Source organism: Phacochoerus africanus, chromosome 4, assembly GCF_016906955.1.
Source record: "Phacochoerus africanus isolate WHEZ1 chromosome 4, ROS_Pafr_v1, whole genome shotgun sequence".
NCBI classification, from domain to species: domain Eukaryota; kingdom Metazoa; phylum Chordata; class Mammalia; order Artiodactyla; family Suidae; genus Phacochoerus; species Phacochoerus africanus.
Genome location: NC_062547.1, coordinates 77,483,113 through 77,497,408, shown reverse-complemented (window position 1 = coordinate 77,497,408; position 14,296 = coordinate 77,483,113). Strand labels below are relative to the sequence as shown.

At 60.4% G+C, this 14,296-nt stretch overlaps 1 protein-coding gene across 3 annotated transcripts; it reads left to right on the top strand.

Moving 5' to 3' along the window:
* The first annotated feature begins 794 nt into the window (after positions 1 to 794).
* Positions 795 to 14,167, top strand: ARHGAP45 (Rho GTPase activating protein 45). 3 transcript variants are annotated; one of them, XM_047777777.1, is made up of 25 exons: positions 795 to 1,128; positions 2,016 to 2,346; positions 3,506 to 3,613; positions 3,902 to 3,952; positions 5,546 to 5,689; positions 5,869 to 5,953; positions 6,035 to 6,107; positions 6,259 to 6,325; positions 6,444 to 6,581; positions 6,671 to 6,735; positions 6,944 to 7,054; positions 7,139 to 7,219; positions 8,671 to 8,859; positions 9,069 to 9,206; positions 9,306 to 9,496; positions 9,611 to 9,735; positions 9,812 to 9,895; positions 10,045 to 10,149; positions 10,260 to 10,432; positions 10,830 to 11,018; positions 11,114 to 11,251; positions 11,456 to 11,682; positions 11,763 to 11,973; positions 12,847 to 12,955; positions 13,312 to 14,167. In XM_047777777.1, the coding sequence occupies exons 1-25, from the start codon at positions 1,039 to 1,041 to the stop codon at positions 13,668 to 13,670; spliced, it is 3,582 nt and encodes a 1,193-aa protein (XP_047633733.1). In that variant the 5' UTR covers positions 795 to 1,038; the 3' UTR covers positions 13,671 to 14,167. The 3 variants fall into 3 exon arrangements, with proteins under 3 accessions (XP_047633733.1, XP_047633734.1, XP_047633735.1); XM_047777778.1 differs by lacking the exons at positions 3,506 to 3,613; positions 3,902 to 3,952 and having other exon boundaries at positions 799 to 1,128; XM_047777779.1 differs by lacking the exons at positions 795 to 1,128; positions 3,506 to 3,613; positions 3,902 to 3,952 and adding an exon at positions 1,238 to 1,354.
* The last annotated feature ends 129 nt before the right edge of the window (positions 14,168 to 14,296 follow it).

Sequence of the window (14,296 nt, the reverse complement as noted above, 5' to 3'; positions counted from 1 at the left end):
GCTGTGGCCTGCATGCCCTTTGCCCTGGAGATCGTCCCCTCCCACTGGAGGTCAGTGGGGGCCAGTGTTGGGAAAGGTGGAGGGGCTGGGGTTTGGGGATTTGTGGATGAGACTCTGGAAGGAGAGGGGAGAAGGCTCAGAATGGGGGGCTCAAGAGAAGAGATGGTCACAGGGGAGGGGGATGCCAGGAGGGGAGAATGAGTTGGGGAACTGTACCCACCGCTCTGGCCCCAGTTCTGAGAGTGGCCATGGCTGGGATGGGAGGAGACAGTGAGGTGGCCTGAGGCATTTTATCAGCCCTGCTGCTGGCCAGTGGTCCGGTGGCCAGGGGTCGGTGCGTGTGCCTGGAATGTAGAATGCGGCTGGGGGGAGCTGGGCTGAGGCCAGTGCAGGTGGGGCAGAGGGGGGTGACCGCTCTGCCCTACTCTGGCCCGGCCCTGGGCCCAACAGGGGCTCTCCAGAGGACGCAGGGTGGGCACACCCATGAGGGAACGGCAACTGGAGGGTGGGTGTGTCTGTATCCGTTTCATCTGGGGACCTTGGTGGTTTCTGAGCACGTGTTAGGACCAAGTCCTTGTCGCTGTGTGTCACTGTGCATGCATGTCTGCTCTGCTGGGTGATTTAGGTCTTCCGAGTGAAGGTCAGCGTCTCTAGTGGCCGCCGTGTGCCTGCCTGGGGCTCGTCTGGGGCCAGCACCTGGCAGGGGAACCTCATCTCACATGCGCGCGCAGGGCTACTGAAAGCGGAAGCTGGGGGCGGGGCCCAGGACCCCACCTTCAAGCCCACTGTGCGGAGGGGCAGGCTGAGGCCCAGGCCTGAGAGGATTAGGGGCGGGTCTGCGTCACGGCCTCCGGAGGCCTTTTCCTGTGGGGGGAAGCGCTGCCAATGAGGGCTGGGCCTGTCACGTGGGCCTGACAGCTGGGGAGGGGGTGGCCGGTGACAATGTGGTCCTGAGGCCACCAACATCAGGAGCTGCGGCGCTGAGACCCCCGGCCCGCCGCCCTCGGGCCCTTCGGGGCTGCTGGGCACGGCGCCACCATGTTCTCCAGGAAGAAGCGAGAGCTCATGAAAACCCCTTCCATCTCGAAAAAGAACCGGGCGGGAAGCCCCTGCCCACAGCCCTCGGGGGTGAGTGAACCTCCACTGGGAGCGCGGAGCAGGCGGGGAACCTTGGAGCGCCCCCTGGACAGCAGGGGGACAGGGTGGGGGGGTCACCCTGTGCTCAGGCTGCCGGGCAGGGCCAGGCAGTGCCATGCTGGGCCAGCAGCAGAGGGCTCGAGCCAGCTACAGCCCCCACCGGGCTGGACGGCAGGGGCCACGCAGGATGGGCCGGGACCCCAGTGTTCAGCTCACGGTAGGAGCCCTGTGGGAGGCCACCACACCACCATCCTATCCAGGGCTGGTTGTGGGGTCCCGGGAGTGTGCGGGGCGGGTGTAGGGGTGTGAGCACATTGGGTCTGGGACTCTGGGGTAGGGGCTCAGAACTGGGGGCCTCCAGGCACCATTAGATTTGAGAGCCATGGCACTGCCATGGGCAGAAGGTTTATAGGGAGCAGAGTGTGGGATGAGACCCATGGGCACAGGGCCTGGGTGTAAATTTTGGGGGCGTCCGTGAGACTCGGGGGCCTGCTGAACCTTTAGAGTCCAGGCTTCAAGGTATCATTACCAATGAGTCTGTGTGCCTGCAGTGACCTGGCCTGAGGGCAGCTAAGGAGACCCTAGCCCTCCCTACCCTCTCAGGAAGTGGGGTGCCCCTCCCCCGCACCCCTGCAGGCACCGCCCCTGGCTGTGGTTTGGGGCAGAGACGGTTGTTTGTGAAAGCTCTGGGGAAGAGGATGTTGGGTAACAGGTGTGGGAGGGGCATGACACCAAATCTCAGCCCTCTGACCTGTGGCCTTTGCCCCTGTGGAGTCAGGCTGAAGACCCTCCAGAGCCCCACTTCACCTCTGGGGAAACTGAGGCAGGGTCTGGGGTCGGGGGAACACCTGCTGTACCAGCTCCCCCTCCCCTTCCAGGAGCTAACCAGGAGAGATGGGGCTGATACAGTGTCCCTGGGACCCAGCCTGGAACCACCAAGCGTGGCCTCAAGTGCCAAGGCCACAGGCACACTCAAGAGGCCCACCAGCCTGAGCCGCCACGCCAGTGCGGCTGGCTTCCCATTGTCCGGAGCCAGCACCTGGACGCTTGGCCGTGGCCACCGCAGCCCACTGACCACGGCCAGTCCGGCCGAGGTACCCAACCAGGGACCCTGCCCCGACACCGTGGAGGACATCTCCCATCTGCTGGCTGACGTGGCCCGCTTTGCCGAGGGCCTTGAGAAGCTGAAGGAGTGTGTTCTGCATGACGGTGAGAAGCTGCAGGCACACTGAGGCCTGGGTAGAAGGCAAAGTCAGACACAGATGTCCCAAACCGGGTGGGGTCAGGCAGGTGGAGGGAGGGATTGGGGGAGGCTCTGAAGGGGGTTATACGGAGGGCTTCATGGAAAAAGCTACTGCAGCTAGGGTTCCAAGGGATGTATAGGAGTTTGGTAGCAATTAGGGAGGAAAGGCATTGAGGCAGAGGGAATGTCCTGTGCACAGGCTCAGAAACATCAAATGGAGATGCATTTGGAAGAACAAAGTTCTGGTGTATGAAGCCTATGAGGCTGAAGGCATTGAGAATGGCAAGCAGAGTGTCCCTGGATGTTGTCCTGACGGTGGTGGGGAGCCATAGAAGGTGATAGAGAAGGGATGGATCTGCATGTTGGACTGAAATGCACTGGAGGCAGGCTGAGGTCTGAATCTGTGGACAGAGATTCAGGAGGGACAAGGGGCAGGACTGGCACGTAAGCTGCAGGAGTGATTGGCCTGTGGGATGGCAGTTCCGTTTTCTCCGCGCGTCCGCTGACAGCCCAGCTTCCTGCTGAGTTATTTTCATCTGCTTCCTGTTTGTCCCTGGCAGCCAAGGAGGGCACCTCGATCCCTCCTCCCGGAAACCACAGTGCCAGGGCTGTGCTAAACACTCCGGCCAGCTCCCTCCAGGTGCCCATTTTACAGATGAGGCAACTGAGGCCCACTGTGGGGCCCTGACTCCTGACTCACCCCACCAAGTTGGGGGCAGAGTCCCAATGTCACCTCAGCCTAGAGAGAGACTTCAGCTTCGTAGGGCTAATGGGGGGCTCTGGCCAGGCCTCGGCTGGGACTGGTATGTCAGCCCCGGGTTATCTAGTCCCGGGTGGGGCGCGAGTTGTTTCCTGGGGAAACTCTAATCTCGGTTCCTTTCCGATCCTGGCGCTTCCTTGGAGGCCAGGCCTGGGCGGGGCCAAGCCAGCAGGCGTCCTGCAGAAGGTCAGCCAGAGCTGGGGCACCCTTCTTTGTACTTTGGTGTTGCCCTGGGCAGGGAAGAGGCCCCGGGAGCAGAACAGATGGGCTTCCAGCTCAGTGCTGCTTCTGTTGCTGTGAACCTCCTGCCAGCTGTCCCTTCTCTCAGCTTCATCTGTGAAATGGGGCAACAATGCGCCCCACAGGGTTGCTGACTAGGACCAGATGTCCTCTGAATATCAGGATTGTTGTGGGGACACAGACCCACACAGCAGCTTGCAGACCCCTGTGCAGTCCGCCCAGGAGGGATCCACGTGAGTGGGGCAGGGTCTCCTGGTCTCTCCTCATCCCCGTGCCTGGGCTTGTTTCCTTGCCTCCTGCTGGCTTGGCCCCATCCCAAATCCCAGGAGCTGAGAACCCTGGCCTGGGCTAGTGGGATGCCGCTGGGGCGGAGCTTCCCTCAGTGGGGGCAGGGTCTTCAGACCGGCCAGAGCCAGTTTGGCTGCAGAGGACCCGGCACCAAGGACCCCAGACCAGCCTCTGTCCTGTGTGTTCTCGGTACCCACCCCCTGACGGCCACGCCATGTGTATCTGTGGGACAGTGCACCCCGGGCTGGATCAGGGCCCTGTGCGCTGCCAGGCCAGGCCCCGAGGTGAGGGAACCGTGCGGGGTGAGGGGTCTGGTGGGGAGCACGTGGCGCTTGGGGCATTTGTGGCTGGCCCTTGGGGGTGCAGGGCTGCTAGGTGCTTGCCTTGCGGAGCTGGGCTCCTCCGGGCTTCACCAGAGTCCCACCTGCCATCAGCTTCCCAGGCGGGGGTGCCAGGGGGACCCAGGTGGCCGCGGCCAAAGGAACCTGAGGGGCGGGGTGGTGGAAGGAATGTCCTGGGAAGGGGCGTGGCCCAACCTTTCCTTGGTGGCCTCCCGGGATTCCTGAAGCTCCTTCCTGCCCCCTTGAGTTGGCTTCGGATTTTAAGCAGCAAATTGTGCCCTCGTCTGCGGAATGGGCTGTATAGGAATTTGGGGCCAGGGCCTCTATGGCGGGGGAGGGGGTTGTCTCCCTGCTGGTGGCATCTATCTGGGTCCTTAGTGCAGAAAAGGGATCAGGAGTTCCCGTTGTGGCGCAGTGGTTAGCAAATCCTACTAGGAACCATGAGGTTGCGGGTTCAGTCCCTGCCCTTGCTCAGTGGGTTGACGATCCGGCGTTGCCGTGAGCTGTGGTGTAGGTTGCAGACGCGGCTCGGATCCACCGTTGCTGTGGCTCTGGCGTAGGCCAGTGGCTACAGCTCCAATTGGACCCCTAGCCTGGGAACCTCCATATGCTGTGGGAGCAGCCCAAGAAATAGCAAAAAGACAAAAAAAAAAAAAGAAAGAAAGAAAAGGGATCAGACGCCTATTTTCAGGTGCCACTTATTACTGTTGTTGAGCATCACCCACCAGGCAGAGGGCACACAGGTGTGGAAGCTGTGCTCCCAGCTAGCAGCCAAACACCTCCTGGATGCCAGCGTCTGGTCATTTCTTCCTCACCCACATGTCGCTTCTGGTTTTGTCTCCACTAGATGGTGTGTATTTTGTGCACACTGTTCTGCCTGCACACATGGCTTTTTTCCAATCAAGAACATTTGAGGAAGAACATTTAAGAACATTTAAAGCCGCCTTCCAAGATGCAGATCTGACCCTGACCCTCCTTTGCCCAAACTCCTTCTATGGCTCCCCATTGCCCTCAAGATAAAGCCAGGCAGAGTCCCATGCTCATGCCTCGTGTAGATGAAAAGCTGTGTGATCCTTGGAAAATCATTTCTGTGTGCCTCTGTTTTCTCATCTGCAAAACAGGGGCAATGACTGCCTGCCTCATGGAGAGGCTGGTGGGAGAGAGGGAGATAATGGGGTGTTTAAGCTGCAGTGCCCAGGCAGTCAGGGCTGGGGAAGAGCTGGATGGAGCCTTGAGTGTTTGGGACAGAGGCCAGGTGGGCTGCCTGGAGGAAGAGGCACCAGGACTGCAACTTGAAGGGCAACGGGAGTTTGCTTTCTGGTGAAAGAGGGTTTTGAGCAGGAGTGCCTTGGCTGGCCTATTGACCTGGCCAGCAGTCCAGAGAGGGACAGTGTCCCCCCTGAGGTCACACACTGAACCTCAGGCAGTTACATTCTCCCACCTTGGCCTCAGTTTCCCTACCTGGGGATAGGAGCTCTGAGGAGGAGGTGGGCAGGCTTTCCTTCCCTCCCTGCTCATACCCACTCTGTCCAGCAGACCTCCTTGAGGCCCGCCGGCCACTGGCCCATGAGCGCCTGGGTGAGGCCCTCCGTGTGATGCGCCAGGTCATCTCCAAGTACCCACTGCTGAACACTCTGGAGACGCTCACGGCTGCTGGCACTCTCATTGCCAAGATCAAAGGTAGCTGGCCAGGACAGGGCAGTGATGGCTTCCTAAAGGAGGGGATGTGTGAAGTGGGTTTTGAAGGATGCATAGGAGTTCAATGGGCACAACAGCTCCAATGCTCCTCCTTCAGTTAGTTGCACGAGTGGTCACCTCCCAGAGTGGGCCAACCCCTCTTGTCCTGTCTCTGCCCCCAGCCTTCCATTACGAGTCCAACAATGAGTCTGACAAGCAGGAGTTTGAGAAGGCTTTGGAGACCATTGCCGTCTCCTTCAGTAGCACGTGAGCGTGGGGCCCTGCGGAGGGAGGTAGAGGGCGTGGGGATCCACGTGCCTCTTAACACTCTCCCCTCTGCCCCTGCAGAGTGTCCGAATTCCTCATGGGTGAAGTGGACAGCAGCATTCTCCTGTCAGTGCCCCCCGGGGACCCGGGCCAGGTGAGCAGGGTGGCCTGGATGCTTTGCGGGCTCAGGCTGGCGGGTCCCGTGGTCTCCTGATCTGTCTAGGGGGGCGGTGACTGTCCCTGGCAGGGTGGGCATCCACCAGGGCCCAGCACAGGCTGGCCTCACCTGTGTCCCTCCCGTACAGTCCATGGAGAACCTGTACGGACAGGGGAGTGAGGGTGCTCCCACCAGCACTGAGGACTGTGATGTGGGTGAGTCTCTTAGCCCCTGATGGGTAGGCGCTTGAGTGGTGGGCTGAGCGGCAGAGGACTGGGGCTGGGGGCTGGAGGGTGGCTAGGGTGGAGACCCAGCTGAGCGGACGCCCTGCAGGCTGCCTGCCCCCAGAGGAGGTGGATATGCTGCTGCAGCGCTGCGAGGGTGGCGTGGACGCAGCCCTACAGTACGCCAAGAACATGGCCAAGTACATGAAGGACCTCATTGGCTACCTGGAGAAGCGGACAGCCCTGGGTGCGAGCTGGGTCCTGCCGGGTGGGGGCTGGTGGGAGGGCCCTGGCCCCTGTGCTCACCCCTGCACTCCCGCCCCTCCCTGCCTGCAGAGATGGACTTCGCCAAAGGCCTGCAGAAGATCGTCCACAACAGCAGACAGAGTGTCACCCAGGAGGTGGGGGCCCTGGGGGGAAGCAATGCAGCGCGGGGGGCGCTCAGGCGGGGTATGTCGCAGCCCTGTCGAGAAAGGCTGAAGGAGAGGGTTCCTCATCTGCACAACTTCAGCTAAGGGCCCGGGGGAGGTGGCTGGGCTTCCACGAGGGCTTGGGGAGATGGGGCACCCCTCCTGATCCACCCCGTGACAGCTGGCCCCACCCCCACAGCCCCACATGCCGCTCTTGTCCATCTACTTGCTGGCCCTGGAGCAGGACCTGGAGTTTGGTCATGGCATGGTGCAGGCAGTGGGCACACTGCAGACCCAGACCTTCATGCAGGTGGGCTGTGCCGCGAAGGGAGGGGGAGAGGGAGGGGGCCGAGCCAGGGTCCTCGCTCACGCCAGTTCTACCCCCTCCCCCCAGCCCCTGAACCTGCGGAGGCTTGAGCATGAGAAGCGCAGAAAGGAGATCAAGGAGTCCTGGCACCGTGCCCAGAGGAAGCTGGTACCGTGGGGGCGGGGGGCGTGAAGTTGGGAGGGGGCAGAGCAGGCAGGTTTGCGCATGCGCAGCCTTCCGACCCAGTCTTGGGTGGTCCTTTCTTGAGTTTTGCGAACACCTGGCACAGTGGCCCCTCCTGTGCCCGCGTGGGGGCTGGCTGTGGTATCATAGGTTGGAGCGGGTCCTGCCTCCGACCTGCCCCAGCTCCATCACTGTCACAGTTCAGTCATCTGGAGGAACAGTGTCTCCCGCGGCTTCCATGAGCTGCCAGGGTTGGAGGGAAACGGAAGTTCTCTCTTTGGGGCTGTTCCAAAGGCACTGGTATATTTTGCGTTGCTTTTTTGATCTGTTAATAGGGTCTGCAGTGAGAAGTGCCCCCACAGCCTCAGCTACAGCTAGTGGTGGCCTGTGGCTCCCTCTGGAATAGCTGCCAAATGCACCTCTCCCTGCTTTTGTACACCTGATGACAGCTTGCCTAATACCCTGTTTCACTTCTGGCCTTTTACACTCACCTCCACATGGGAGGACTCATCCCATTTCAGTCCATGTGAAGCTCCTCATCCCTTTTTCACACCATGTGGTGTATTTCACTAAATCCCCATTAATGGACATTTTAGATGTTGGTTGGCTGTTGCTATTTCAACCACCACTGCTGTTGACAAGCTTTGCCCCTGTCCCTCAGACTTGTGACCTATCATTTCTCTCAGATCAGTGTCCAAAATTTGATGATGGGTCATGGGGTGAATGTGTTGATTTGCCAGTGCTCTTTACATATTAGAGAATCCAACCCTTGATGATATATATGTGTTATAGACTCCCCCACCTCCAGTTTATTGCTTTGACTTTTGATTTAACCTGTTGCCTGTTTTTGCCGGTTGAAACCCATGATTATTAGTGGCAGTCTTTTCTTTTATAGTTTTTGGGTTCTGTGTCACGCACGGAAAGGTCTTCCCCTGTGTTTATTTTTAAAAATCCTCCCATGGTCTCTCCTAGTACTTGGATGAGTTATTTTCTTTATGTCTAATCCTCTGATGGTGTAGGCTGTGAGGTGTGGCCCCCAGAAGGCCCACTGGGTTTTGACTAAGTGCTTTTCCTGCCAACCTTGAGGGTGCCTGACTTCCTGTCTGGGCGGCCTCACTGTTGTCATCTATAAGACGGGAAGTGAAAGAGACAGACGCACAAGTTGCTTTGGTGGGGGTGGGTGTAGGTGTCAGAGGATGATACAGTTTGTAACTCCTTCAGACCTTAGCTGTGGCTCGGCTTCCCCAGCTGTAAAATGGGCATGAGATGCTGACTTCTCCCCAGGATCCCAATGTAGATGTTACCTATTCTTCCACCATTGGGTCTTGGGTTGGGGGGGCTCTGCTTGACTGACCAAGGGGTCTTGGCAGAAAGATGGCAGTCCCTAATGCAGTACGTGGCTGATGGGGCTGGTCTGCTCACTCCCACACCCATAGCAAGAGGCCGAGTCAAATCTGCGTAAGGCCAAGCAGGGCTATGTTCAGCGCTGTGAGGACCACGACAAAGCCCGTTTCCTGGTGGCCAAGGCGGAGGAAGAGCAGGCCGGCACTGGACCCGGGGCGGGGGGTGCAGCCTCCAAGACCCTGGACAAGCGGCGGCGCCTGGAGGAGGAGGCCAAGAACAAGGTGAGGGGGCAGTGGAGGGCAAAACTGGTGGCGGTAGTTCCTGAAGTCCTGAGCGGGACTTTTGTCCAAGCTGTGCCTCCTGCCAGGAATGCCTTCCCATCCTTTTCTGCCTGGCTGGTTTCTGTGCAGGGCCCGACGATGCCCTGAGGGCTGATCCACAGGCTGAGGCCCCTCTGGTTACCCTCCCCCCCCCCTTGCCCTCAACCCAGGCAGAGGAAGCTATGGCCACGTACCGCACGTGTGTGGCGGATGCTAAGACACAGAAGCAGGAGCTGGAGGACACCAAGGTGACAGCACTCCGGCAGATCCAGGAGGTCATCCGGCAGAGCGATCAGACCATCAAGTCGGTGCGCGCTTGGGCCCCATGCACTCCCATGGCAGGATGGGCGGGGAAGCTGCCTTCCAGCCTCAGACCGCTCAGTACTCATGTGCCCACCCACCCGCAGGCCACCATCTCCTACTACCAGATGATGCACATGCAGACGGCCCCGCTGCCCGTGCACTTCCAGATGCTGTGTGAGAGCAGCAAGCTGTATGACCCAGGACAGCAGTATGCCTCCCACGTGCGCCAGCTGCAGCGTGGCGAGGAGCCCGATGTGCACTATGACTTCGAGCCCCACGTCTCCACCAATGCCTGGTATGCTATCTGCACATGCCCGCTGGGGTGGGCCTTCCTGCCTGAGATGCCGGGAAGTGCAGGGAGCCTGTGATTCCCGTCATGGCCCCTCTTTTTGGCTGTTGGTCCTACTAGGTCCCCAGTCATGCGTGCTCGGAAGGGTAGCTTCAATGTTGGCGACAATGCAGGGGCGGAGGCTGCAGGCACCCCCCCGGAGGAAGGTGGGCCCAGTGATGGGGCTCTTGCCAAGGACCGCAGGGGTAAGTGTCCAGCCGGGGTGGGCACAACCTCCCTGCAGCCCCCCTCAGCCCTTCACTGGGGACACCTCTTTCGTAGGTGGGCGAGGACACCAGGTGCACAAGTCGTGGCCGATCTCCATCTCGGACTCCGAGGCCAGTCTGGACCCCAGCCCTGGCTCAGGTGAAGGAGCCTGCCTGGTCCAGGGGTGGAGAGCTGCCGCCCCTCCCAGGCTTCAGTGGGCTTATGGTGCAGTTGGGGTCATGGAGCTGGGGAGCATCTGGCTGGACCCTCCCCACTCCGGGTGTCTGATGCCCCTGTTTCCTGCTCAGGGGACTTTAAGAAGTTTGAACGGATGTCTTCCAGTGGCACCATGTCATCCAGCGAGGAGCTGGCCGACCAGGAGGGCAGTGCAGGGGCATCAGCCTTTGACCAGAGTGAGAGGCCACTGAGCCTGGCGGTGGGGAGTGATGGGGTTTGGACTCCTTTTGTGGGCCTGGCCTTGACCTGCCTCCGTGACACTGACCACCCCCCTCTCCCTCACCAGCTGACCTCAATGGCATGGCCCCAGAGCTGCCTGTGGCGGTGCCCAGCGGGCCCTTCCGCCATGTGGGGCTGTCCAAGGCAGCTCGTACCCACCGGCTCCGGAAGCTCCGCACACCCGCCAAGTGCCGGGAGTGCAACAGCTATGTCTACTTCCAGGGTGCTGAGTGTGAGGAGGTGAGAGGTGGTCCCAAGGGGAGCCAGGCACCCTCCTATACGTGCTCAGGACTCTCCCATGCAGGGCACACCTGAGGGAAGTTACGTAGGAGCATCTCCCCTAGGGGGAGAATGTCCCAGGAAGAGGGTACAGCCAGTGCAATGGCCTGGAGGCAGGATCAGAGGGCAGAAAGCCAAGGTGGATGGATGAGTGCCAAGGCTGCCGTGGCGGCAGGGGCGTGTCTCCCAGCCAGGAGGGGTGAAAGGAAGCCAGGGCAAGGATCTGGATTGTGCTTTCAGAAACTGCCCCCCAGAGGGCATTGTGAGAGCTGCAGGGAGGAGGCAGGAGGTGGAGCCAGGGGTGTCTGCGCTGGGCTGGGAGGCTGGGAAGGGCTGCTCACTCCGCACCCACTCCCAGTGCTGCCTGGCCTGCCACAAGAAGTGCCTGGAGACCCTGGCCATCCAGTGCGGCCACAAGAAGCTGCAGGGACGCCTACAGCTCTTCGGCCAGGACTTCAGCCAGGCCGCTCGAAGCACCCCAGACGGTGTGCCCTTCATTGTTAAGAAGTGCATCTTTGAGATTGAGCAGCGGGCGCTGCGCACCAAGGTGACCACCGTGGACACAGCAGCGGGGGTTCTGGCCAAGGGGAAGTGCAGGAAGGGGAAGGGGTGTGGGTTGAGGCTGATTTGCCGGCTTTTCAGGGTATCTACCGGGTCAATGGGGTGAAGACACGTGTGGAGAAGCTGTGCCAGGCCTTCGAGAATGGAAAGGAGCTGGTGGAGCTGTCGCAGGCCTCACCCCACGACATCAGCAATGTCCTCAAACTCTACCTGCGCCAGGTGAGACCAGAATGGGGCAGAGCCCATCCTAAGCTGGACCTTAGCGGCATGGGGCAAGTGCCAGATGGGTGTGACCAGTGCTGAGCAGGGGCACAGTCAGTACAAGGTGGGAGGGACTGGTGCCTGGTAGGGGCGGGGCCAGAGCAGGACAGGCAGGATCTGCACAGGCCTCCTGACCCCTACACCTGACCGCTCACCCGGCAGCTGCCCGAGCCACTCATCTCCTTCCGCCTCTACCATGAGCTTGTGGGGCTGGCCAAGGACAGTCTCAAGGCAGAGGCTGAGGCCAAGGCAGCATCCCGGGGCCGAGTGGACATCACCGAGAGAGAGGCTTCAGCAGTGGCCATGGCAGGCCGGCTGCGGGAGCTCCTGCAGGACCTGCCGCTGGAGAACCGGGCCACACTGCAGTACTTGGTGCGGCACCTGCGCAGGTGAGGACTGGCCAGGCAGGGCCAAGGGTGGCAGGGTCCCGGGAGCCGCTCACACCTGCTCCTGCACCCCCAACCCCCAGGATTGTGGAGGTGGAGCAGGACAACAAGATGACACCAGGGAACCTGGGCATCGTGTTTGGGCCCACGCTGCTGCGGCCCCGGCCCACTGAGGCCACAGTGTCTCTCTCCTCCCTGGTGGACTACCCCCACCAGGCCTGCATCGTGGAGACCCTCATCACCCACTACAGCCTGGTCTTTGAGGAGGAGCCCGAGGAAGTGCCTGGTGGCCAGGTGAGGGCTGTCATGCTGGGTGAGGGGTGCTGGGCATCACTGGGACTGGGGAGGGGGGTGTCCTGCACACTCTTTGTGGGACATAGATGGAAATGACTGGGAGATGTGTGACTGGGCCTGGGGGTGGGCTCCAAGGCATCTTTTAGACCAAGAACTGGATTAAGTGTGGGTTCAGGAGTTAACAAACCCAGCTAGCATCCATGAGGACAGGGGTTCGATCCCTGACCCTGCTCAGTGAGTTAAGGATCTGGCATTGCCATGAGCAGTGGTGTAGGTCACAGACGTGGCTCAGATCTGGCGTTGCTGTGGCTCTGGCCTAGGCTAACAGCTGTAGCTCCAAATGGACCCCTAGCCTAAGAACCTCCATATTCGTGGGTGCAGCCCTAAAAAGACAAAAAAAAGTTTGGGTTCAAAGCTGAGGGCAGAGCCCCAGGCAGTGCAAAGGCCATGCAGCCTGCCCTGTGTCCCTCCTTGGAGCTCAGAGCAGGCCTGCACTTGACCTGCCACTTGTGGGCCTGCAGCAAGTGCTTGTGCTCTGGCCCATGAAGCGTGGCTGGATCCAAGCTATGGGTTTCCCTTTGCCCAATGGCTCTCACGTCCACAAGTCTGTTCATCTAAGAGCAGCTCCTCGTTCCTGTGCTCAGTCCTCCCCATGCACCTCAGGTGGCAGAGGTGTGAGGTCTTGGTGCAGCCTCAGGACAGCAGCCCCTGCCCTGGTGTCCAAGCCGGGACTGACTGGCCTTCTCACTCACAGCAGCAGGGTCCTCACATGCTCAGTGGGTGTTAAGTTTTCAGGGTTTTAACTTACAAGACAGAAAATGGAACTGTGGATGGCTGCAGCTGGGGCGCCCCTCTGACCACCTCACCCTGCAGGAGGGGACGTCCAGCCAGCAAGCTGAGGTGGTGGTCCAGGTGCCGTACCTGGAGGCGAGCGGGGGTGCAGCCTTCCCCCTGCAAGAGGAGGCTGAGGACGGGCCCCTTGGTGAGTGCTGGATGATGTGTGGGTTCAGGTCAGGGGTCTGGAAGCTGTGTTCTGATTTGTCTCGCTCAAAGAGCATGTGTTGCTTGTTTGTTCAATCGTCTTTAATCTGTTGCCAACTCTCCCTAAGAGACAGAATTTCTAGGTGCCTACAAGTGGGCACCTGAAAGTGGAAAAGACCCCAAGTGTTTTGAGACTCCATGCCTCCGCCTGACCGGGCAGGGTTTCTGTGTGGGGATGCCGCTCAGCGTTTGGGAGGCAGAGACTCATGGCACATCTGTCCCTTCCTCTTTCCCCATCTCACATCTTCCTCCTGTCTCTCCCTGCCTCCTTGTCCCTGTCTCCCTTGGACTTGCCAGAACCGCACATCGCCTCCAATGACTCTGACTCAGAGCTGGAGGAGGCCCCGGAGCTGCCCTCCCCGGCAGGCGGGGGTGCCCTGCACCGCCTCAGCTTCCTGGAGAAGCAGGGCAGTGAGGCCAGCGCTGAGAGCAGCCGGGACAGCCGCAGTGGCAGCGAGGAGCAGCTGGGCGCTGTGACTGGGGAGGATGGCGACGGGCTCTGGGAGAGCCTTGGGGAGGACCCAGCACGGCGGCTCTCGGAGTACAACACCAACCAGTGCAACAATGTGGCCCCGGTACGACTGCCGGCCATGAGGCTCCGTGCCGGGCGGCTCCCCACAGGCAGCGGCTGGGAGAGGCAGCCAGAGTTTGTCTAGCTAGGCCGGCTCCTGGCCCTGCGGATGTCCAGTCACTGAGAGGTTGCTCCCATGGCCCACAGCGGTGAGAGCACTGCTGGCCAACTTTTCCAGAAGCTTCTGCCCATGCTGCTCTGCACACCTACCAGGCCCAGCTCCATGGGGCTGGGGTGGGGGCTGTGTCGGAAGGACCCTGCTGATGCTGGGTGGAGGGCTGCAGGCTTTTGTGGGTGGCGGGCTGGCGGTCTGGGGATGCCCTGCACACCCTGCCCACCTGGGGTTTGGCCCCCTGGCGTGTGGGCATACAGTGAGGTACCACAATGCACTTCTTTGAGGGATGAGTGCTGATGGGGTGGGGTTGGGGGGCTTCTTTTCTAAGGTGGTGTAGATGTTCCAAACTGCGGTGGTGGGTACACGTGTGCATGTACTAGAAGTGTGGAACTGTCAATGATGACTCACAGGCACGTGAATTCTGTTTCAGGGGAGCTATCGAATAAAAATGCAGGTATCTGTGCTTACCTGGGCAGCAAGTTCTCTGAAATGAGTGAAGGGGGAAGTGGGTAGTTTGACCTCCAACTTCTATGCAAGAAAAGCATCAAGCCAAAGCTGAAAGGAGTGTGGAGTAAACCCCCACAGCTCTGGGGACC

Coding starts and splice junctions, on each gene's coding strand:
- ARHGAP45 (XM_047777777.1), top strand. CDS start 1,039: ATGTTCTCCAGGAAGAAGCGAGAGCTCATGAAAACCCCTTCCATCTCG. Junction 3,614..3,901: donor TCCGCCCAGGAGGGATCCAC/GTGAGTGGGGCA, acceptor TCTGTGGGACAG/TGCACCCCGGGCTGGATCAG. Junction 9,497..9,610: donor CACGTCTCCACCAATGCCTG/GTATGCTATCTG, acceptor TGGTCCTACTAG/GTCCCCAGTCATGCGTGCTC.